The sequence below is a fragment of the Vombatus ursinus genome, unplaced genomic scaffold (assembly GCF_900497805.2).
Source record: "Vombatus ursinus unplaced genomic scaffold, bare-nosed wombat genome assembly UNPS02006779.1, whole genome shotgun sequence".
In the NCBI taxonomy this organism is placed as follows: Eukaryota; Metazoa; Chordata; class Mammalia; order Diprotodontia; family Vombatidae; genus Vombatus; species Vombatus ursinus.
Genome location: NW_020946557.1, coordinates 22525123 through 22550696, shown reverse-complemented (window position 1 = coordinate 22550696; position 25574 = coordinate 22525123). Strand labels below are relative to the sequence as shown.

The 25574-nt window shown below is 35.8% G+C and overlaps 1 protein-coding gene across 5 annotated transcripts in view; it reads right to left on the bottom strand.

Annotated features, from left to right (window-relative positions):
* The window catches only part of L3MBTL3 (L3MBTL histone methyl-lysine binding protein 3), a 156504-nt gene that overhangs the window by 59399 nt on the left and 71531 nt on the right, over window positions 1-25574 (bottom strand). For all 5 annotated transcript variants that reach the window (XM_027848665.1, XM_027848669.1, XM_027848667.1 and 2 more), the window contains 3 exons: window positions 24089-24165; window positions 10078-10163; window positions 6631-6741 (listed from right to left, as the gene is read on the bottom strand). In XM_027848665.1, coding sequence (XP_027704466.1) covers window positions 6631-6741; window positions 10078-10163; window positions 24089-24165 — 274 coding nt within the window. The remainder of the gene's footprint in view (window positions 1-6630; window positions 6742-10077; window positions 10164-24088; window positions 24166-25574) is intronic.

The window sequence follows — 25574 nt, the reverse complement described above, 5'->3', positions numbered from 1 at the left end:
GAGATCTTGGAGCAACTATAGTAAAAAATAATTTAAATTAAACCTTAACTATGCTATTCACTTGGCTTTAGTAGCAAAAATAATGGCTATTTTAAAATTTTAAGTAAAAATTAAGTCCGTAGGACAACAATCACTGATGCAGTCAACATTTCATTGTTTGATAGTGATATCTAAAAAGCATGCATGACTGATTGGAGGAGAGTTGGCCCAAGTACCAAAAGGAAGAATCCCTCATGATGCTGAATTAATAGCTACATGGTCACCAGCTGTAAAGACAAGAGATAACTGTGGGTGGTGGTGAAACCTAATCTGCTCAGTAGCTGGTTGAAAGCTCTTCCCCTTTGCTGGATTTTTGTTTTATTGATCTGTTTAGTTATTAAGGGTGACTCTGTTTGTCTTCTTTTAACTTCTTTTCTTTGCCTCCTTCATCACCAGAAGCTACAATGAAAGGAATTACTTGGCTTATCCTTTAGCTAAATAGCTAAAAAGATATATGCGATTTCTAACTTAAAACAGGTTGTGTTCCAAAAACTCCTCTACAACTCAGCTGTCTGGAACACAAAAGGCATTTTCCTATAAAAATACCACAAGTCTCAATGCATATATAAGAAAATGAATTCAGATGTCAAGATCAGATCTTACACCACTACAGAGAAAACGAAACCTCCTACTTGGAATGAAATGGAGGAGGGATAGCAAGAAATGTGAGCGGACAGAGGTACAAGAGAAGGATCCTGAGTTTATTTTTTACATACACAGAAGAAAAAAATTCAGAAAGGGACACTGACAAACATGGCAATTTTATTTCTTCTTTCTTAAATGTAATACTTAAAAAAAACTATGAAAGAACTCCATAGTTTCATAAAGCACTTAGCACAGTATCTAGAACATAGTAAGCCTATATAAATATTAGCTATTATCGTTATTATTATAAAATACAATATTTTTGTTCCTCTTTATACACTGAAATGTTTTGCTGATGATTAAGTTCAAAATAAAAAAAAATTTAAAAGAGTGAGGTGTCCTCATCTCCTAAGTCATCAGTTGCAGTAAAAAAGTGAGTAGCCCTAAGAATGAAAGCTGTCAATAGAGAAATTTTTTTTTGCATCAAATCTGATATCCAAGATGCAGAGGAACTTAATGCAAATATGAATGAATGTATGAATGAGTAAATAAATTCAAAAAAACATTTATTAAGGGCCTATTATGTGCAAAGCATTGTGCTAAAAGGAAGTGCAAAGAGGAAAGACAACACATATGGAAGGTTTCAGGTTTAAGTGAGATGGAAAGGTCCCATGGTCCTTAGGGAGTAACAGCGAAACAGATGGTGGTATCTCTTCTTTAATGTTATTCCTACTGACTAAATCTTATCAGTTCATGATGTTAAACTATATTTGAGTGATAAGAACTTTATTTTCTAGGTCTTCCCTAGCTAAGGCTGCATATAGCATCTGAAAAAAGCATTTGCTGGACTACATCTTCACCAGGGTTCATTTCCAAGATGGATGGCTGAAGCATTGGCTAGAAGCATTGTTCTTCCCAAAATTCTTGGATTCAGAGACCATGACTATCTCCATTAAGGTCTGATGGGAGACAATGGCCAAGGTGGTGGTGAGTGACTTGCCTGGAATATCTTGCCTCCTCTCTCTTTCTGGGGGCCTTGTAGCTAGGCTGGCTTGTCTGCCATATGGGTGGGATGGTTGACCCTTTATCCACTAGAATTGGTTCCCCAGATAATGGCTGTGATGGCTAAACTGAAAGCACTACCAGCCTATTATGTTACAGGCACTGTGCTAAGCTACAAAGAAAGGCAAAAGAAAGCCTCTGCCCAAAGAAAGGCAAAAGAAAGCCTCTGCCCTTGAGAAGCTCAAAAACAAATGAGGAGACAAAAGGCAAACAACTATGTACACGCAAGTCACAGATAGGATAGGCAGGATAGGATGGAGATAATGAAAGGAAAGGACTAGCATTAAGGGGGATTCAGAAATGTTTCCTATGCAAGAGGATGTTTGTTAGCTATAACTTAAAGGAAGCCAGGAGGCAGAGATGAAGAAGGAGAGAATTCCAGGCATGAGGGACAACCAATGAAAATTCCTGGAGTTGGGAGATGGAGTCTTGTGCAAGGCAGAGCGAAAAAGCCTGTGTCACCAGATTGCAAAATACTGGGGAATGAGGGTGGAGTTGAAAGATAAGGTATAAACCACAAGGGCAAAGAATGTCTGCAACAATGAGTAGAACCAGAATTTTGAAAACTAAATAGGGCTAGACTGTCTTTGGGAAACTGCAGTTTCATAAATACAAACTTTTCCATAAAATAAAGACTCAGCTTTTTGAAATATCAGTATCATGCCAAGCTCCTGCACTCCAGTTTCTACTTCCAACCCGCCATGCCAGCTCCAGTTTGGCTTCTGAATGGTAAATTTTCACCATACTCAGTCAGGCCTGGAGCCTATCATGGTGCTACTCCCAGGCCAGGGTCATGTTTTATCTACCCAACCTGTACACCTTTCCACCTCTAACTCTTGGAACAGTAATCAAATCAAACTACCATTTCTATAAAGGACATGTTAGTCAGGTACCCTGTAACTCCATCTATGTGACTTCTCTGATCAAAATATTCCTTCATAGCCAGCACTGTCCTATGTTTTATAAGCTCTTTGACTTTTTCTTTGACTTTTTTCTTTGTTTTGACTTGACTTTTTTCTTTGTTTCCCCAATGCTAGGCATATCAGTGCCTAATAAATGCTTTTTTCATTCATTCACCCATTCTGATGCTATAGTCATGAACAGATGGAATAGCCTCTGAAGAAACAAGATTGAAAATCACCCAAAAGACAATGGAAAGGTGCGAGGTGGACACAGGTAGTCTGCAATCTGTTACTGACAAAAATTAAAAAGAAGAAACAAAGTAAAAGATGTCACTAAAGACATATATGAGCAAAAAAGGTGGCCAAGGTACACGGAACAGTGAAGGATGATCACTGGACATACTGTGGGCTCCACTGCTATCTTAGTGATGTCAAGAGGATAAGCAGAAAACTCTCAGCACTTTGGGGAGACTCCAATTAGTGAACTAATGAAAGATATTGATAAGAGTTGCAAGTGAAGGGTAGCCATGAACTGGATGCAATACATAACATGTAAATCAATGAAATCAAAGATTCATTTGAGCATTGAGTATTGAGCTGTACTTCAAACTGAATAATACAGTTGTAAATACCATTTAAAAGAGCTGAAAATACCATTTAAAATATTGAAATTAACCTACTGTGATCAGGACAAATAAATTATTCAATGCTACTGTTTCCCATTTTTTGACTACAGAACATCTGCATTTGGAATGGTTATGTTTTAAAACCAAATAAATGAGAAAAACATATAACTGTTAGGAAATTTAGTTTTTCTAAAGTGTCGTGGATTAAAATATTTAATTCTGCTGTTAAAAAGCAGTTAGTGAGCCTGCTTGGAACGGGGGAAAAGCAATCCTAATGATGAAATTACTATCTTTAATAGGAATTCATTCTTATTTTCTTAGGATTAAAATAATTATTTCCAACCTAAAGCATAAGGTTATAAACCATTACTCTAGGAATCACAAACCTTAATATCTTAATAAATTATCCTTGGAAGTTTCCTACTTCCCTCCTCCAACACCTGGCAAACATAAGCTATATTAAAAAGAGAGACTATTTAGGTGGGGAGATTTTTTTAAATGATACCATACCATACTGATTCTTAGCATGTGTTTTAAATCTTTTCAATTTGGCTACTTAAAGATAACTATTTAATGTTTACTGTACCTTACTTGCTACAGACAAATATTGCATCTTACATACTTGGCTGGTAGGTGTTCTGGAAATGTGGGGGGCTCTAGGGGTTAAAGACCTTCATGTTATAAACTAAATTCTTGCTCTTTGAAAATCAGAAAATGTATCTTAAGATACACCACTTGAAATTAATGTTATAAATTAACCTTAACTCCCAAACAATAGCTGTGCCTTGGAAGCCAATACTGCATTAATTATTTTACCAGAATTTCTATGGTCTCATCTGACTATTTAAAGAGGGTTCATTTTAACTGACCTCATGTCTCAGAATGTCAAGAAGTCTGAATGAACAACAGAAAAGTTCTGGAAAAGTAAAATGATATGGTTCTTCCTATTATGTAATACCTTGTACAAAAATGGAACGCTTGTCAGGAAACTACAATAATAATACTAGATACGTGGTATAAATACACACCATAGAAAAATGAAACAATGATTTCCTTTCCCTCAAAGAGAAATATAGAAATCTGGGGGACATAGGTCCTAAATAAACTGTACCCCCATACACATAGCTCTGACCATTATTTTAACTAACAACATTAAGAGGAAACTGCCTATGGGATACAACCAATGTGAATCACAGTCAAGAAAACTCGACTGCATATTTTCCCCCTAAAAATATATATATTTTTGTTCATAAAATTAAAGATTTAGAGCTAGGAAGGGACTTATGTATCACTTAGTCCAACCTAGTCACCTGAGGCCCAAAGACGGTACATAACTTGACCAAGGCCAAAAGACTGGTAATAGCAGAGTTAGGTGGCACAGTGGACAGAATTCTGGAATTACAGTCAAGAAGATTCATCTTCCTGAGTTCAAATCTGGCTTCAGACACTTACTAGCTACATGACTCTGGGCAAGTCATTTAATCCTCAGTGTTCCCCTCAGTTTCCTAATCTGTAAAATGAGCTGGAGAAAAAAATGGCAAACCACTCCAGTATCTTTGCCAAGAAAACTCACAAGGTCACAAAAAAATCAGACTCAACTGAAAAATGACTGAACAATAACAACCTCTGACTCTAAATCCAGCATTCTTTCCAAGAAGAACTAAGAGCTATTAAATGCTGTTACCACTCTAGTCATCTTTGCTTAATCTAGTTGCTTAAGTCACTTTGATCAGTCCACTGACCTTTCTTTAAAATCTTATAAACAAAAGTATATTTATCACTCACCCTTAGCCATGACAATCACTATCCCTATTATGAAGATGACTGCTGAATACCTAACATTTCTTTAGACACTAAGGACTAACCAGGGGAAACAGCACTGGACTAAGAATCAGGAGACCAACAGGATAGCCTGGGCTTTGCTACTCTCTGTGCCTCAGTTTCCTCACTCATAAAATGAGATTTTTTTATAATTTCATTTTTTAAAAATTTATTATTATTTTTTGTGTGTGAGGCAATTGGGGTTAAGTGACTTGCCCAAAGTCACACAGTTAGTGAGTGTTATGTGTCTCAGGCTGGATTTGAACTCAGGTCCTACTGATTTCAGGGCCAGTATGCTATCCACTATGCCACCTAGCTGGCCCCTAAAATGAGATATTTTAATGACTCCTCAGACTATGTACATGGCAGTAAATACCTTACTTCTCCATTATTGTACAGACTATTTTCTTACTAAAAATAAGCTAAGATATTTATACACCACTTAGAATTTCTTGTCTCCAACATAATGTAATTAAAAGTTACAATCCTTATTCTGCAATGATAAAATAATGCCTTATACTTTTATATAATTCTTTATAATTTACAAAATGATAGAAATTATATCTCATCATATCCTCAGATCAACTTCATGAGGTCAGTAGGGTTAGTTATTATTACTCTGATTTTGCAAATGAGGAAACTGAGACACAGAGGATTAAATGTGTGTGTGTGTGAGTGTGTAGATAATTAATCAATGGTGATACCAGAACCAAAACTCAAGCCTTCGGATTCCTAGGCCAATATTGTTGATTATACTGTACTGTACTTGAGCATGCCCTGCATGAAAATCAACAAGATATAGTGGAAAGATCATAAGATTTCGAATCAGAGGAAAATAATTTGAATGTTGACCTTGTCTGTTACTACCTAACTCACAGAATATAAGCTTGTGGAAGGCAGAGGGGATTTAAATTGTCTGTTTCTATATCTCCACTGACTAGCTTGTTGCCTTGCACATAGAAAGAGTTTAACTGATCGATATTTCAATTCTGTATGCCTCAATGTCCTCATCTGTAAAACGAGGAGGTTGGACAAGAGGACCAACTCTCAGTCTATGATCTTCTCTTAACCCAAGAAAAGCACCTTCTTTACACATATTTACTTGTTTCTTTTTATTAAAAGCATTTTAAAGCAATGCAAAGGTAAATAAAAATCCAAATTTAAAACAAAATAAAGGCATTTATCTTCCTATATTTTGACTCAAGGTATATATTCTGTAAAGATTTCATATTTATCAGAATGATAAATACAAAGTATTTTGCAAACTTTAAAATGCTACATAAACATCAGCTATTATCTTACTTCTGTGAACTGAATATCACTCATATAAACACAAAACCACTTTCCTACCACCACCACCATCACCATCACATACTCAACACTTGTTATCACACCAGATGTACAGACAGAAAATCTTAAGTTTTATTATACAAACCTAAGCGGAGGGAAGAGTAGTGGGTAAACTTTAGACAACCCCCAAATGTCCCCCAGTTTTAAAATGCATGGTATCATCACAAGGTAACATACCACTTGTTAATGTTTTTACTCAGAAAAGCTTGCTACTAAAAAACACATGCATACCGAGAAAAACTTACTTTTATTCTGTGCTCATCGGTATCTGCAACAGTTGCTACTCTAATAAACACAGGATTTCTTTTATCTACAATCTCAAATTTCATTTTTTTCTGGAATCCATGTGGTGGTTTCTGAAATAATAGAAGACGATTTTTAGTGAAATGCTTAAAAAACAATTAAATCAGGTACACATTTTATGCTAGAAATCTAATTCAAAGAAAAAAAACCTTTAAAATCTAATTAGCATACATGTGTTAGCAATAGGATGGGTCCAGACAAGAGAATTAATCAGAATAGGGGAAAGTCACATTCAGTTCAGGAAGTAAAAGGCCTATTTTGTAGAAAAGTCCACAGGAATTCCAAATTAACTGTGAACAATACATTTTTGGCACAAAAACTGGGCATGACTATGAAAACTAGGCCTCCATGAAAACTGTCTTCTCATTTCTTCAACGCTCTTAGTATCCAAATTAATCCAAGAGCAGCCAATAAAAAAAAAAAAAAAAAACAAAACATCTCATTACCAGAAGCATGACATATGGCATAAAGGACTTCAGTTCTCTTGGTTGGGGGCTATCTTATTATGGCATCCAAGTTCTACTGGAAAAAGCTATCCCTACCTGAAAGAATTTGAGAGCTCCTGCAGACCAAAGCATACAGAGGATCTTTTGTATGTATGTAGGAGCTAGAAGGAAAACTAGAGAAACCGATACTTGTGGCATGCCTTATTAGCCCTTGAAAGCATCAGTGTGCCACACTAAAAGAAGAGGACAATCTCCATGACAGCTTTATTGCTCACTCCATACTCCATGAACAAGGAATACAAGTGACAGAATGATGGATGGTGAGCTGATGCTCACTCTGATCCATCCAGTGGGCTAATGATAAGGTAAACATAGATGTTTTAAATGGTGCTGACAAGTCAAATGACACTGGGGAAAAAAATAAAGACAATACTTTTCTGGAAGTCAAGAAAACCACTAAGGAGAAAGCTGCTTTAACATTTGATTTGTTAACTAGCTTTGCAAAAATAGCAGTCCAACTACTCTCCTCAGGAAGTCAGGCAGCTGATCATTTCATTCTACTTTTGGAAGCAAAAGGTGAATGGTCCAAAAGGAACATGGTATCTGGGGACTTCTTCCAAAGAAAGCCAGTTGCAAAGTATCAGGATCCATTCAAACCTATGTCACACCCCACCTTGATGTATCTGCACCTGTATCACAAATATATCATGACAGTGGATACTCATAACATCAACCATCCGTCAGTCATCAATATAAATGATAAGTTTTTCAGCAATCTTCTGCTGTTCAATACACTATGTTTAAAAATGTTCTAGTACCTAATGGGCTAATCTGTCAGCTATCTAGAAAACTCTGCTACCTATAGCATTTCATTCCCTGAGGGTTCTAAACTGCCAGACTGTAACAACAAACTCCTTTGGTTCTATATTCCACTTATGTAGAGATCAGGACTTTAAAGTTCAAACTTCTCACACACAATTAGACTCTCATACTTTCTTCAAAGGCAGGGAAAAAAGTTAGTAAAAAAAAAGGATTTTAAAGTCTTAAAACATGTGTCATAAAGTCAAGACTTTATCACTTTTACACTTCAATCCACAGGATTTACTGTAAACTGAATTTCATAAGTAATTCTAACTTAAGTCATCTGATTTCTCAGACCTCTGTAGATAAGAATCAAATTAAAAGCTGGCACATGGATAATAAAAATCACAGCTGAAATTAACAATGAGGCAAGAAACAGAAAAACTATTGCTATAGTATAAAATTAATGGTAATGATTATAAATCTGAGTTATCAATAAGTTTAAATTATGTTTAGCATATTTTAATCTGTTTAAGAAAGCAAAGATATATAATACACATTTGGAAATTTTCCCTCATTTTTAAAAAAATTGATATTTCAAAGGATAAACATCAATTATTTGGAAAATGTATTCCTGTGGAATACTTGATTCACTGACAATACTGAATAAATGGTGGGTTATTCTACAAATTACTCTTTCTCTGGAACTCATAACTGATAAAACAAGCTTCATCTTATATTGTACAGGATCACACATATACTGAAATAAGACATTTCTTTGGAAACTTTTATTTTTTACAAAATAAGGTATCTTTCCCCTTTGTTTTTCTCTCAGTCTGATATAATTAATTACCACAGAGTAATTTTTTTAAACTTAATATCCTAGCAACTATAAAATGATGCCAAAGAAAAGTCTTCCCTATTTCCTGTAGACTAAATAGCCATATTAAAAAAAAAAGACAAATACAAATGCTTTTAACAGATCTTTCTCTTCCTTTTTCCTTTGAACTCTTAGAAAAATAAGGACTTTGTTCTTCTAACTGTCAAAGTAAATGTTTGTGGCAAGGAGAAAAAGCAATGCTACAGCATTTCTGTTATCTCTCTTCTCACAGTAAACTTGGTCACTTCCAATCCTAACAGGAGAGAGGCATGCATGTCATGCCTTAGTCATCCCTCATATCATCAAGACAGATGCTAGAAACATACTGTAATAAATAGATTCTGCTGCATTTAACTCAATAAATACATCGGACCAAAAGCATTAAAACAATCAAGTACAGCTTAACTTGTCATATGGCATTTCCACTGAAACTACAGAAAAATAGTTTTGATCAAACAAAAGCCTCTCATACTACATTGAAAAGGTTCTCAGGAAGTCTAGTTAGAAAAATACACAGCTAATGATAGTACCATTTACTCTAGGCTGCTTCTAATGACTTTATGGAAAACAATAGAATTAAAGTCAAATATGCTATCTTTTGCACTTCATATATAAACTAGGCATGTAGCAAATCAAATTCAGTGAACCCTTTCACTCAAAAAATCATTTGCTGGCTATCAATGGCAAATCAAAATTGCATTGAATTTTTTTCTTGTATTTTTAAAAATAATCCTGAACTACTGGATTCTTTAGTTTAACTTTCAAATGTACAATTTTTTTAAGCCTATGATTATTTTTTGCTTCTGTTCCCCATCTGCTTCTATTTTGGTGTCTTTAGCATGATCTAATGCGCTCTTTTTTTCCACTGGATGAATCTCTCATCTAAAACTAAAATATAATATTAAAAATGGCTTAGGAAATTTGTTTTACATAACTATACACACACATGGATTTTGCTTTTCTTGTCTTCTTAACAGGTAAGGGAGGGAGAAAACTTGGAAATGAAAATAAAATAAAATTTAATTTTTCAAAAAGTGGACTAAATTTATTCAGATGAATAACTCAGTAAAAGTACCATACAAGGTTGTTTTGATTAATAAAAGAAACAATTTGTTCCTAAAAGTGTTCACCTGGATTGAAAAGCAAAAAGTTGCTAAGAAAGTAACCATTTGTAATTTTCTAGAATTTATTTAGAAAAATAAAAAAAAAACTTGTATTCACTAACAAAAATTAATAGGACACCATAAAATACAGTCACTTACCACTTTAAAGGCCCTAGCAGGAGCAGGCAAAGAATTAGTTTCTTCCAAGTATTTGTCCCAGGAAAAATGCTTCACATTTGGGTAATCTACAAGGAGATTAAAAACAAAGAAAAATCTATAGACAAAAGTTAAATTCTAATACACAAAATAATGTACAAAATTATTGCTATAAGCAGAAAATATTAACATTATGGTTTCTGAGCTCATTTTAAAATTTTTTTTAAATTTTTTATTCTTTTTTTATTTTTTTAAAAAATTTTTTTTTTCTGAGCCCATTTTCACATAATAACCCCAAACAACCTTTCAGATAGGTCACACACTGATGCTATTCCAGGTCAGCTATATAAATTAACTGGTTTCTTTTCATTCTGACCACTTGATTTTCACCTTCAGAAATTTTAACTTAAAAATATAAGGTTAAATAAATAGTTTTAAATTTTTTAAAAAAAGAAAAAAAGAAAAAACTCACATTTGTCACTTAATAATATGATACTTTGCATTATTTAAGTTTTTATATACCAGTCTATGTATTTATATATCTACCTCTTTTCTCCTCAACTCGATTTGAACATCTGTGAGGCAGGGATCATTATTCATATCCCATACAAGACCTGGCTTATAGCACTCAGTCATATGGCTAAATAATTAAACTAGCCAAAGTAGATTCCCGCCCACAGTCAAAAATCTACAGGACCAGAGTATTCCTTAAAAACAATAGAAAGTAAAAACAACTCTGAGGTACCACTTCATGCATATCAAATTGACTAACATAATAGAAAAGGGAAATGATAAATGCTGGAGGGGATTTGAAAAAACAGGGACACTCATGTACTGTTGTTGGAGCTGTAAAATAGTCCAACCACTCTGGAGAATAATTTGGAATAATTTATAGCAAAGGGCTATAAGACTGTGCATACATACCCTGTGACTTAGCAAACCCACCACCAGGTCTATACTACAAAGAGATTAAAGACAAGGGATAAGGACGTATATGTATAAAAATATTTATAGCAGCTCTTTTTGTGGTGGTAAGGAACTAGAAATTGAGGAGAAGTCTATCAATTGGGAATTAGCTGAACAGTTGTGGTATGTGATTGTGATGGAATACTGTTGTGCTATAAGAAATGATGAGCAGGATGCTCTCAGAAAAACCTGGAAAGATTTATATGAACTAATGCAAAGTGAAGTAAGCAGGACCAGGAAAACATTGTATACAATAACAGCAATATTTTAACAATGATCTACTGTGAAAGACTTAGCTACTCTGATCAAGGCAATGATCCAAGACAATTCCAAAGTATCCTTGATGAAAAATGCTATCTACCTCCAGAGAGAGATCTGATAAACTGATGATAATCTGATGAGTGAAGAAGACTGAAGCATATTTTTTCACTTTTTTATGTTTTTTGCTCTTTATTCATTTTTAGCAACATGGCTAATATGGAAATATTTTTGTATGACTCCACATGTATAATCAATATCATAGTGTATGCCTGCTCAATGGGTGGGGAAGAGGTTTGAGGGAGAGAATTTGTAACTCAAAAAAATGTTTAAAGGATGTTAAAAATAAATGAATGAATAAAAAAATTTAGGAAGATCTTTCCACAAATATAAAGAACAGCATGTAGGAATCAATCATTCCATTTATCATCAAGTTATTTTTTGAGCTCCTCTCAAATGACAGATACTGACAGACAAAAGCAAAAACAGCCCTTGACCTCATAGAGCTTACATTCTAAGAAGAGAGAAATTTTATGTGTATATGTAGATATGGATATAGTTAGACGGATTCACCTATTTGTACACAACTATATACAAAATACATAGGGAACCACTTGAGTTTACTAAGTAGGGAGTGATATGGTCAAATCTATGCTTTAGGAAAATCAGTTTGGCAACTGTGTGGAGGGTAGATTGAAGTAGAAAGAGATTTGCAGCAGAGAGACCAATTAGGATAATATTGAAATTGTCTAGGTGAGGTCTGGCCTACAGTGGTGGCTGTCTGAATGGTGAGAAAAGGATATTTCTGAGAGATGCTGTGGAGACAGAAATGACTACATTTGGCAACCGGCTTGACGGGGGGGTGAATAAGAATGAGGAGTTAAGGATGACACCAAAATCGAAAAGCTGGATGACTATAATGATGGTAGCAACTTCAAAAGAAATAGCGAAGTTCAGATGAAGGGTAGTTTTGGGAGAAAAAATGAGTCTTAGATACAGAATCATAGAATTAGAGCTGTAGGGGCCTCAGAAGTTGAGGCCAACCTCACCATTTTACACACGAGAAAAACTAGGGTACAGCGAAGTTAAGAGACAAGCCCAGGGTCCCATAAGCATATTAAGCATTTGAAATACGACTTGAACTTAGGACTTTCTGACTCCAAATCCAGCACTCTATTCACTATGTTATCTAGCTACTTCAAACACATTTGAGTTTGAGATTCCTACGGGACATCTAGTTTGAAGGGCATGAAGTGATACAAGATGGTAAGTTAAGTGAGAGAGTAGGATTGGACACACAGATCTAGACATTATACACATTAGCAATGACAATTAAAGCCTTGGGGTTAATGAGATCACCAAGTGACGGAGTAAAGAGGAAAGATAACCAGAGGGATTTACTTCCAAGAAAAGCCAGGGTAATCCAGGATGGTGGGTAGGGGAAGGTAGTGGAAAGGAAAGTTTATGTGGGCTTATAACCACATGGTCTCTACTGTCAAGTGAGTCACAGGACACACCTGGGTCCAGCTCACAAGAATTTTCTGGGCACTTTGCCCTCCTTAATATATGTGTCACCAATTCTGATTGCATGCTAGCTTGTTAGATATGTGTTTGTTATAAATAAATTTTATGAGAAATGGTTCCCTGGGTAACTAAGTGCCCAGGGACTCTAAATGAAATACTAAAGCAGCCAAAATTGAAACCCCAAGAAAACAACCACTGAGTACAACAGTACTGAAAATGAATATAACTGCTACACCAGAGTAAAAGACTTGGGTCCTAAGTCTGACAAACACTGCTGCTAACATTTTGCAGCATGGCCATGGATGACTTCAAGGAGATGAACCTTTGAGAAAGCATTAAATCTAAGAGAAGTTGCTCTGACAAAACTGCAGTTACCATCACACAATCGACAAAAAGTAATAATAATAATAGCTATCATTTCTATAGCACATTAAAGGTTCACAAAATGCTTTATATATGTTATCCCATATGACCCTTACAACAACCCTGTGAGGTAGATACTATTACTATCCCCATTTCACAGACGAGTAGACTGAGGCTAACTTTCCAAGGGTCATATGGATAATTAAGAGCCTGAGGCATGATTTGAAATCAGATGAAATCTTCTTGACTCCAAGGCTAGCACTCTCTCCTAACATCACACAACTGCCTTATCATTTGTATGCACAGCCCACTTTTCTCCAGTGTTAGACTGTGGGCTCCTGAGGACATCTGGTTTTTGTCTTTCTTTCTGTTCCCTGTACTTTACACAGTGCCTGGAACATCGTTGGTCCTTAATAAATGCTTGCTGCCTTGACTTCTGTAGAAAATGAGTGTGTGCTTAATAAATATCCTGTTCTCAACAATAAGGGTTGATATCAAACATGATAACGAAGGAAGAAAAGTTATCCCTTCTATGATGTGCTTAGAAACCTAAAGGGAAAGGAGAATCTCTCTGTCTATGGTTAGTCAGTACAAGAACATGCTCTGATTGGTGTAACAGGGACATTCAAGTGGCAGCAAGGTACACAGTCTGCTGTAGATTAAATAGTCACATGAGAGGGAAGAGAGATGTAAGATTTATGACTCAGGAAATTTAAGTCATCTTAATGACATGTGAATACAATGCAAGTAAAAGATGGTGGGGCATATATTTATTCTATATGGTAGACTAATAGAACTAGAAGGGGTCTTAGATGTTATTTAAGCCAACTCTCACCTCCAATTTTACAAGTAAGGAAATCAAGAATCTAGCTTCCAAAACCATGGAGACCCTGAGCTCTACACTAAAACTTTTAAAGGTCTTTACCTAAACTTGCTATTTCTTTCATGGAGCAGCACAACAGTCTTTAAAGTAAACACATAATAAATGTTTGCTAAATGGATGAATAACTAACGAGATTAAGTGACTTGCCCAAGTTTGCCTGATTAGAAGGCTAATGCCCTTCCCATGATACTGAACTATCCCTATCTCTTAGTTTCTAAAACTAACTTAATATGAATTTTATTGTACTAATTTAAAAAAAAATTGAAATCTTTTTATTCACTTCTATTTCTGAGTATATACCTTCCCCAAGTGAGTTATCCCCTATAATAAAGAATAAAATAAAAAAGGAGCAAAGCAGTTCAACAAAACTAATCAATTGAGTCTGATAGAGTATGATATATTCCACATCCAGAATTCCCCACCTCTAGAAAGAAGGAAGTGAGGTTTATTTTCTGGGTGATTGCAATGATCCTGTGCTCAATTTCATTTTTTAAATTTTATCCACTTAAATTGTTGCAGTCACTGCATATATTGTTCATGACACTGTTTCTTGATATATATCTTCTCATGCCTCTCTGAATTCTTTGTATTAATCATTTCTTATGGTAAAGTAATATTCCATTATATTCATATACAAGTTTTGATCATCCATTTCCCAATTATAGGCATCTACTTGGTTTTCAGGTCTTTGTTACTATAAGATGTTGCTATAAATAGTTCATGTATTTTTGACCTTTCTTTCTGGCTCTGTCCTTTAACCTGTCTAGCAGTGGGACCTCTGAGTCAAAGGGGTGAACATTAGAATCTCTTTTTTAAAAAACTATTTTTCAAAATTGCAAAACTAAGAAATACAAACTATGAATAGCAATATAAAAAATTCTCCAATTACTAGAAATTAGAGAAATACAAATTAAAACAACTCTGAGGGTCTACCTCACATCCATCAGATTGACAAAGTTGAACCTCCCTCAACAAAAGGAAAATGACAAATGTTGGAGATGCTTTGGGAAAACAAGAACACGAATGTACTCTTGATGGAACAGTGAAATGATTCAGGCCTTCTGTAAAGCAATTTAGAACTATGCCCCCCAAATTAATGAACTATGGATATCCTTCAATTCAGCAATACCACGACTAAATCCATACCCCAAAGAATTCAAAGAAGAAAAGGATCCACCTGTACAAAAATACTTACAGCATCTTTTTGTAATTACAAATTAGGGGGATATTGGAAATTGGGGGAAACTCATCAATTGGGTAATGGCTGAACAAATTATGGTACATGAATGCACTGTAATGCTATTGTGCTGAAAGAAATAAAGAAGTGATTTGTTTCAGAGAGCCCTGGGAAGATTCATATGAATTGATGAAGAATGATGTGAGCAGAACCAGAATAATGTATACATTAACAATATTGTAAAAAGTTAAAAAAAAAACTCTGAAAAACTTAAGAACTCTGATCAGCGCAGTGACCACTCATAATTCCAGAGGACTAATGATGAATCATACTAAATATCTTCTGACAGAAGTGAAGGTTGATGGTTGATAAAGCATGGGTCAGAGGCAAGAAAGAATCCAAGTCCTTCTGGCTTTAAGTCCAGTTCTTTTATATATTATACCACACCATTTCAGATATTTATATTAGTTATCTATTTATCTTAGATATTACATCCTTATCAGAAAAATTATATAAGTATTTTCTCTAATAATCAGTTTCTCTTCTTACTCTAGCTGCATTGATTTTACTTGTGCAAAAGCTTTTCAAACTCATGTCATCAAAATTTTTATTTAACCTTTTATGTTCTTTCCTATTTTTTATGGCAATTCCTAAAGCATGTATATACCGTGCTTAAGAGGGCACAAACCAATGATGTAACAAACACTATTTTGGATGTTTCCCATTATCAGAAAAAATGTGCAGACCAGAGATTCATACAGTGGCAAGAACATTGGACCTGATAAAGGTAGAATGGGAAGCAAAAGATACAGTTCTAATCTCATCTGAAACACTATAGCTATAAGACCTTTAGTCCTTTACTTAGTTTCCTCATTTACAAAATAAGGGGATCCTGAATTTGCAGCCAGATGACCTGGATACCTAGGTTCAAATCCTTGCTCTGCTTATTATTACCTTAGATAAGTGACCTGAGGTAAGTGACTTAACTTCCAGCTCTAACTCTACAGTCCTTTGATCCCAAGGGTTATAACTATTTAATATTTTTATCAATGCCTTGAATGAAAGCATGGAAGGCACATATATCAAAATCCGTAGAGATGACACAATGCTGGAAAGGACAGCTAATGCATCAGAATGAAAATCAATCTTGACAAGGCATAATGATGAGCTACCGTATTTTTGGAAGGGCACTGACAAAAGGATACAAGGGAGGCTGACTAGCATGGTGAGGGCTAGAGGGACTAGGGATATTTAGTTTGGGAGAAAAAAATAATCAATAAGGAGATGACAGCTGTATTTAAGATTCTGAAGAGTTATCATGTGGAAGAGACATTGGACTTGTTCTGCTTGACCCAAGAAGGCAGAACCAGGAAACAAGGGGGTATTCTTTTTCAGGTATGGGTTGGAAGAAATAACTTCTGCACTCCGTTCCAATTTCTTGACTCTCAGAGGATAAGAAAGAAAGTTTAGTCATTTGGATACAGTGGCCATTAGGATGAGTATTTATTGAGTACTCAAAGATGGCTGAGTACCTTAGAAGGCCAGAAGGGATCACAAAAGATTTACTTAATAAACCATTAGATTGCACAGGGTAAAGCAACATTGCTAGCTTAGTACATCACCGCTGCTACAGCCAAAGTACCCTTAACTAAGCAGTTATGCTCAATGGAGGGCACACAAAAGACACAAACCTTTTTTCTTTTGCCCCTCTGACTTCACAACAATATTTTCCATCTTTCTGATCACAGTTCTCCTCAAGATGGATGGGGGTTAAAGAGGTACAGGTGAGAAGTATATCACTTCATTAACTTGCACCAGAGAGTACAAAGGACAGAGTGCATAAGAAAATGACTTCTGTCACCTTGAGTCCTGTTCTTTCTACTACTGTAAAGATAAGCATCTGGGAGCTTTAGGCTTATAATTCAGGCCTCAGCACAGCTCTGCAATTATGACTCTCTTGATTCTTTTGAAATTAGTACTATATATTAAGATAAAACCATAGTGGCTATTTAAAAGTTCAACTAATCCAGGCTGGTTCTTTGAGATCGAGATCTATATATTCCTGATGATGAAGAAATTCTAATTAAGTAGCGAATTGTCCTTTCTACATTTAAAATATCGTGTGGAAGAGGATTAGACTTATTCTCTTTGGCCCCAGAGAGCAAAACTAAGAGCAATGGGTAGAAGTGGCAGAAGCAAATTTAGGCCTGATATCAGGAAGAATTTCCTAACAATCAGGGCTGTCCAGTAGTGAAGAGGACTATCTTATGAAGTGCTAGGTTCTTTTATCATTTAAAAAAATAAATTAGAGGGGCAGCTAGGTGGCACAGTGCATAGAGCACCAGCCCTGAAGTCTGGAAGACCTGAGTTCAAATCTGACCTCAGATCAAACATTTGACACTAGCTGTGTGACCCTGGGCAAGTCCCTTAACCCCAATTGCCTAAAAAATAAACAAATAAATTAGAAAGCATGACATTTAAGAACATAAAGAAGGGCATGAAAACAAACAAGGAGTAATACATAATTCTAAAAAGGTTAATGCTGCAAGATTTAGCAGCCATCTCAGTAAAAAAGCAGAGCGTATGAAATATGACATTCCAAAAGGGAAAAAGGGCTGGGATTATAACCTAGAATAACCTACCCAGAAAAACTGAATATAATCCTTCGAGGGAAAAAAAAATAAACATTTAATGAAATAGAAGACTTTAAAGCATTCCTGATGAAAAGAGCAGAGCTGAATAGAAAATCTGACTTTCAAATACAAGACTCAAAAGAAGCATAAAAAGGTAAACATGAAAAAGAAGTAATAAGAAACTCAAGGTTAAGTATTTTATCTTCCTGTATGAGAAGATAATAAGAACTTTATCATTATTAGGCAGTTAGAAAGATTCTACATAGAAAGAAGATGCAGAAATGAATCAATTATTTTGGAATGATGTTAAAAAAATGAACAGGCAAGAAAAAGGGATGACTGAAAGAAGGGGTAAGGGAGAAGAAGAATGGGGAAAATTATGTCACATAAAAGACACTTAAGGAAGAGGTTTTACAATGGAGGGGAAAATGGGGGGGAATGCTTGAATGTTGTTCACATCTAAATTGGTTCAAAGAGGGGGGAAAGACACATAAACACACAAATATATCTTACTCAACAGGGAAGTGGGGGAAGGGAAGGAATAAGAAAAAAAGTGTGGAGAGGGTGATAAAAGGGAAGGCATATAAAAAAAGGCAATGGTCAGAAGCATAACAAAACTTTAGAGGAAGGAAAACATAAAAAGAGAAAAAGAAAGATAAACACAAGAAAATAGGATAGAGGGAAATGCACAGTTAGTAACCATAACTGTGAATGTGAATAGGATAAACTCACTCATAAAACTAAATTAGACAGATTAGAAACCAGAATCCAACAATATGTTGTTTACAAGAAATACACTTGAAACAGATATACAGAATTCAAATAAAGAGCTAGAGCAGAATCTATTATGCTTCAGCTAATGTAAAAAAGGCAGGTGTATGGGGCAAGTAGGTGGCACAGTGGATGGAGCACCAGCCCTGGATTCAGGAGGACCTGAGTTCAAATCCAGCCTCAGAACATAACACTTACTAGCTGTGTGACGCGGGCCAAGTCACTTAACCCCATTGCCTAGCCAAAAATAAAAAAAGGCAGGTGTAGCAATCATGATCTCAGACAAAACAAAAGCAAAAATAGACCTAATTAAAAGGGATAAGCAGAGAAACTACATCTTGCTACAAGGCACCATAGACAATGAAGTAATATCAATATTAAACACATATGTACCAAATGGTATAACATCCAAATTCTTAAAGGAAAAATTAAATGAATTAGAGAAAGAAATAGACAGTAGACCTATACTAGTGGGGGAACCTCAACTTTCCCCTCTCAGAGCTAAATAAATCTAACCATAAAGGAGTTAAGGAGATGAATAGAATCTTAAGAAAAATTAGATATCACGGACCTCTGGAAAAAATAAATGGGAATAGAAAGGAATCCACTTTTTCTCAGCTGTCTATAACACCTTCACAAAAATTGCTCTTATAGGTAATAAAAATCTCACAACCAAATGCAGAAAAGCAGAAATATTAAATGTATCAGACCATTAAATGTTTCAGACCATAAAGCAATAAAAACTGTATTAACAGAAAACTAAATCATCGAATCCTAAAGAATAAGTGGATCAAAGAACAAATCATAGAAACTGTCAATAACTTCATTAAAAAGAATGACAACAATAAGAAAATATTCCAAAAATTGTGGGATGCAGTCAAGCAAAACGTAGGGGAAATTTTATACCTCTAAACATGCACATCAGTAAAAGACAGAAAGATCAGATTAATGAAATGGACATATAATTAAAAAAAATACAAATAGAACAAATTAAAAATCCCCAACTAAATAGCAAAATAAAAATCCTGAAAAATCAAAGGAGAGATTAATAAAATCTCAAGTAAAAAAATCATTAAACTAATGAATAAAACAAGGAGCTGATTTTATTTAAAAAAAACAATAAAATAGATAAACCATTGGTTAATTTAATTTAAAAAAGAAAACCAAATTACTAGTGTCAAAAAATGAAATGGGCCACACCCAATTGAGTGTGTGTTATTCACTCCTTAAGTCAAATCCTATGAGAATAAGATTCAATCATTCCCTCTCACCTTCCCCTGTTTCTCCTCCACTGTAAGAGCCTTTTCTTTTCTGTTTTTTTGTGAGATAATTTACCCCGTTCTTCCTCTCCCTTTCTCCTTCTCCTAGTATAATCTTCTCTCACCCCTTAATTTTATTCTCCAAATATGACCCCTTCATCTTCAACTCACCCTGTGCCATCTATCTATCTATCTATCTATCTATCTATCTATCTATCTATCTATCTATCTATCCATACATATAATTTTTTTCCCTCCAACTACCCTAATACTGACAAAGGTCTCATGAGTTACAAGTATCATCTTTCCATGCAGGGATGTAAATAGTTCAACCTTAATAAGTCTCTTATGATTTCTCTTTCCTGTTTACCTCTTCATGTTTCACTTGAGTCTTATATTTGAAAGTCAAATTTTCTCTTCAGCTCTGATCTTTTCACCAAGAATGCTTGAAAGTCCCCTATTTCACTGAATGACCATTTTTTTCCCCTGAAGGACTATACTCAGTTTTGCTGAGTAGGTAATTCTTGGTTGTAATCCTATCTCCTTTGCCCTCTGGAATATTATTTTCCATGCTCTCTGGTCCTTTAATGTAGAAGCTGCTAAATCTTGTGTTATCCTGTTTGTGTTTCCATAATACTTGAATTATTTCTTTCTGGCTGATTGCAATATTTTCTCCTTGACCTGGGAACTCTGGAATTTGGCTACAATATTCCTAGGAGTTTTCCTTTGGGTATCTCTTTCAGGGGGTGATCGGTGGATTCATTCGATTTCTATTCTGCCCTCTGGTTCTAAAATATCAGGGCAGTTTTCCTTGATAATTTCTTGAAAGACGATGTCTAGGCTCTTTTTTGATCATGGCTTTCAGATAGTCCAATAATTTTTAAATTCTCTCTCCTGGATCTGTTTTCCAGGTCAGTTGTTTTCCCAAGGAGATATTTCACATTGTTTTCTATTTTTTCATTCTTTTGGATTTGTTTTACATTGTCTTGATTTCTCATAAAGTCACTAGCTTCCATTTGCTCCATTCTAATTTTTAAGGAAGTATTTTCTTCAGTAAGCCTTTGGACTTCCTTTGCCATTTGGCAAATTTTGCTTTTTTAGGACATTCTTTTCCTCATTGGCTTTTTGGACCTCTTTTGCCATTTGGGTTAGCCTATTTTTTAAGGTGTTATTTTCTTCAGTATTTTTTTGAGTCTCCTTTAGCAAGCCATTGACTTTTTTTTCATGATTTTCTTGCATAAAATCCTTTTTGAGCTCTTCCATGGCCTGGGACCAATTCACATTTTTTCTTAGAGGCTTTGGATGTAGGAGCCTTGACTTTGTTATCTTCTTCTGGTTGTATGTTTTGATCTTCTTTGTCACCAACGTAAGATAATATAGTCTGACTCTTTTTGCGCTGCTTGCTCATCATCTCAGCCAATTACTTGAGTTATAAATTCTTTTGTTAAGGTAGGGGTCTACTTCCAGTGTGGAGAATATACTGTCCCAAGCTTCAGGGGTTTTGTGCAGCTGTTTTCAGAGATACTTCTAGGGATCTGTAAATTTTCAGTTCTTTCAAGGTTCTATGATCAAGGGTGACGTATTTACTCTTTTCCTGGCCCGTGCCCTGGTATATGAGTGACCACAAGCACTCTTTTCCATCTTGGAACTGTGAGGAGGATTTCCTCTCCACAACCACTACAAGCTCCACCACACCAGCACTCCTCCTTGACCCAGAATCGCTACCCAGAATTGTAACCCATACCCAAGCAGCACGGGCAAAACAAGAGAATCCTGCACCAACAGAGAGATCCCTGCAATCCTCCTCTGATCAGCCACTGTATTCTCCTTCAGTCTGTGGGCCAGAAGCTCTGGAAGGAGCTGCCACCCCAGAGCCAGGCTCGGTGACTGGGGCTGAAACCACCTTGCTTCTCTCTCCCTGTAGATACAGACTTTTCCTACTGACCTTCTAAGTTGTCTTTGGCGTTCGTGGGTTGAGAAGTCTGGAAGCCACTACAGCTGCCCGTGATTCATTCCTCTGAGGCCTGCTCCAGGTTTGCTGAGGCCTGCGCGCCCACGCCAAACTGTGTTCCTCTCCCCACCCAGCGTGATATACCTTTCAGATCAACCATCCAGGCTGTCTTGGGCTGTAAACTTGTTTCATTCTGTCTTTTTGTGGGTTTTGCTGCTTTAGAATTCATTTAGAGCCATTTTTTATAGGTATCTGGAGGGGTTTGGGGGCAGAGCTCAAGCAAGTCACTGCTTTTACTCTGCCATCTTGGCTCCACCCCTCATGCATTTCTTTAAGGACATTTTTACTCTGCTTTTTTTATTTGTGCCCTCACGTATAATTTCATTTAGTTTACAGAAATCCACAGTATGGAATTTCCCTCTACCAATGAAGATCAAAACTTTTCTGCAACCTGTATTTTCAGAGCTACCAGGGGCACTGAAAAGTTAAGTGAAATGAAAAGCTAAATAAAAAAGTTAAAAGTTAAGGTAGCAAAGTCAGTATGTGTCAGAGGCAGGATTTAAACCCAGATTGTCCTGGGTTCAAGGCTAACAGTCTTTGTTCACTATGTTATGATGTCTTTCCTATTCTGTTTACTTTTCATAATTCTTTGTCTACAATGTTTTGCAACCTGGTAGTCTGATTATACACAAAGAGTTAATTCAAGAATGACTCTCATATCTATGAGTCATTTCCTTTCTGCAAAAATATTATAAATTTAATTTTTATGATGTTATTTGATGCTTGTCACACTCAGCAACTCCTAATTATTTTCTTATGTATAGATATGAAGTAATAAATTTTTAGTCTCTCTTATTCTTTATTCCTGAACCATATTTTCCAACATATTTTTTTGCCATCTTCCCCCACTGCCCACCTCTGCACCAAAATGAGCAAGTATTTAATTTGGAGAGTCCTTTCAAATTCTCCATAAAAATTCTGTACTTCATGATCCTACAACAGATGTCATTGTATAAGTTGCAAATATCTTATGGTGGCCTTTATACAAAAAAAAAAATGTGGAGTGTGTGTATGTGTGTGTGCGTGTGTGTGTGTGTATCTCATAAGCACTATGACATGAGATGCTTACAGACATCTAAGAATTGGGTGATACTTAGCACCTTCCACTTTCCTTTATATCATTCTGACACCTGCTGATCAGAAGACAAACAGCTACACATGACTGAGGGCCTTTTGGTATTTGTTTTTGTTTAACAGGTTTCCATGACTAAAGAATTCATCACTCAGTGGTCAGCATACTGCTGATAAGTCTCTATGTCCTTAACTAAGCTAATCCTTGGGAAGCAGACATAGACATAATCTGCTGATGGAACTCAAGGCCTTTCCATAATGCTACAGTCCATAAGACCTTGTACTTGACTGGAGCAGCCTTCAAGAACTCAGGGTCAAGAGGCAGCTAGGTGGCGCAGTGGATAGAGCACCAGCCCTGAAGTCAGGAGGACCTGCGTTCAAATCTGACCTGAGACCAAGCACTTGACACTTACTAGTTGTGTGACTCTGGGCAAGTCACTTAACCCTAATTCCCTAAAAATAAAAAAATAAAAATTAAATTAAAAAAAAAAAGAACTCAGGGTCAGATCCATGCTATCATTAGGCACTGAAGTGGAACTATGAAGAGGACATTATGATGATGATGATGGTAATGATAAAGATGACAGTTTATATAGAATTTTAAAGTTTGCAAATCACTTTCCTCAAAATAACCCTGTGTTAGGTAGCACTGGTATTATTCCCATTTTTACAAACAAGCAAATATGGCTCTGGAAAGTAATGATTTGCTCCATGATCACAGAGCTGGCCCAAAGTGGGATTCAAACCCAGGTCTCCTGACTCCACGTCAAGCACTATATACACTATGACAGGGAGTATTCCCAGTGCTCAGTAAAATCTGGGACATAGTAAGGACATTCAATAAATATTTCGTGCCTTACCTTAAATCCTATATCTAATTTACCAATCTTAGATAATTCAATTCTATGGTGATGAAACACATTCAAATATGAATACAGAATCTAAAGAATAGATTTGAGCTGTATAAATGAAAAAAGTTATAAATATAATTTTAAATTCTTTTAAAGATTATGTAGTGATTTCTATTACGGACAAAATCTAATATTACTTTTAGTTGAGGATATTTGAAAAGTCATAAATATGTAATACAGCACAAACCTGGTGGAGTGATAAGGGTCCTTCTATGCTCTTTACACCAACCCACTGGATGAATGTGTGGACTTGCTGCTTCACACCTGAGGAGAAGGTAAATAATGAAATTCCACTGTTACGAATGACATGTTAAGAATAACACACTGATTTAACAAGGTTAGAAGACCATTTTAAACGAATAGTTCTTATTTCTCACAGCCAACCTAATTTTTTAAAGTTTTAATGAAACACTGCATTAGATCTCATCTAGAGCAGCAGGGTGGGCCATCCCTTAGCACCTCTCCAGAACACTCCATTTCCTCCACTCTAACCCAGGCCAGACCCCATAGAGGAGGCCTTCTCATGTGTTCTGCTTCGGTGGCCTCCAGACCATGGGGCACTGTTAGCTACTCTGCTGGTATACCCTACGGATCCCTGGACCTTGCCAATTGCCCTGCTACTGAACCCTTAAGAATTCTAGACTTTTCAATCTGCCCTGTAGCTGAACTGAAGTTGTTGTTTCCAAACAGAAAGTGAGCTCCTTGAGGGCTGGGACTGTCTTGTTTTTTCTATTCATTTCCCTGTATTTAGCACACAATAAGTGCTTAATAAAAGTTGATTTTTAAAAATTTATATAATGGATCTTTCACTCTTCCAGAGGAGAACTTATAGAAACTAAATAATCTTTTTTAAACTACAACTGCAAAATATAAGCCACACACTTTTAAATGAATAATTGATACACTTGACACTAACAAACACAAGCCAATCTCTAGGGGAAAAAAAACATGATTAAATGCCTCCTATGTGCAAGGCACTGTGCTAACACTGGGGACAAGAATGGCAAAAGATAATCAAACCTTGCCTTCAAGGAGCTCACAATCTAATGGAAGAAGACAACATATAAAACAAAGCTGAAAAGTGAGGAGATGAAAAGTGAAAGCATGATGAAGTCCCATAGTTGGGTAGGAAATTGTTAGATGTCTGTCCTGTTCCCCCTTCTTAAAAAGGGAATTTAGGAAGAGTTCCCCAATGCCTGTCCTCAACCTTCTCCCATTAGAGAGAAAGAGGTGTGTATATAGCTACAGACTAGTGTAACACCTGAAGTCCATTCCTTCACCATTTCCCCACCTACTACACTCATTTTTTTCCTGTCCCCACCCTCCTCCAGCATTCAAGAATACAGCATATCAATGAAAATTTAGGTTCATAGTTACACGAGTTACACAGTGAAAAAATTAGAAAAAAATAGCTCAGGAGACACAAATGGACCAGTTCTGTTTCATGAGCTTCTATTAAATTTTCTATTAAGTTCATCATCAAAGGGCAGGACATCTCAATTTTCAATGTAGCAGTGTGGAAATTAGAAGTTGGGCAGATGCACAGACAGTGGGGGTTGCAAGTTCCTGACCACAAAGAAAAGCTAACTAACAGTAATAAACCCAGTATCTCCTTGCTAAATAAGTGTATTTAAAGAGAATAAAAAATAAAGGACTGAAAACATCTTGGAAAA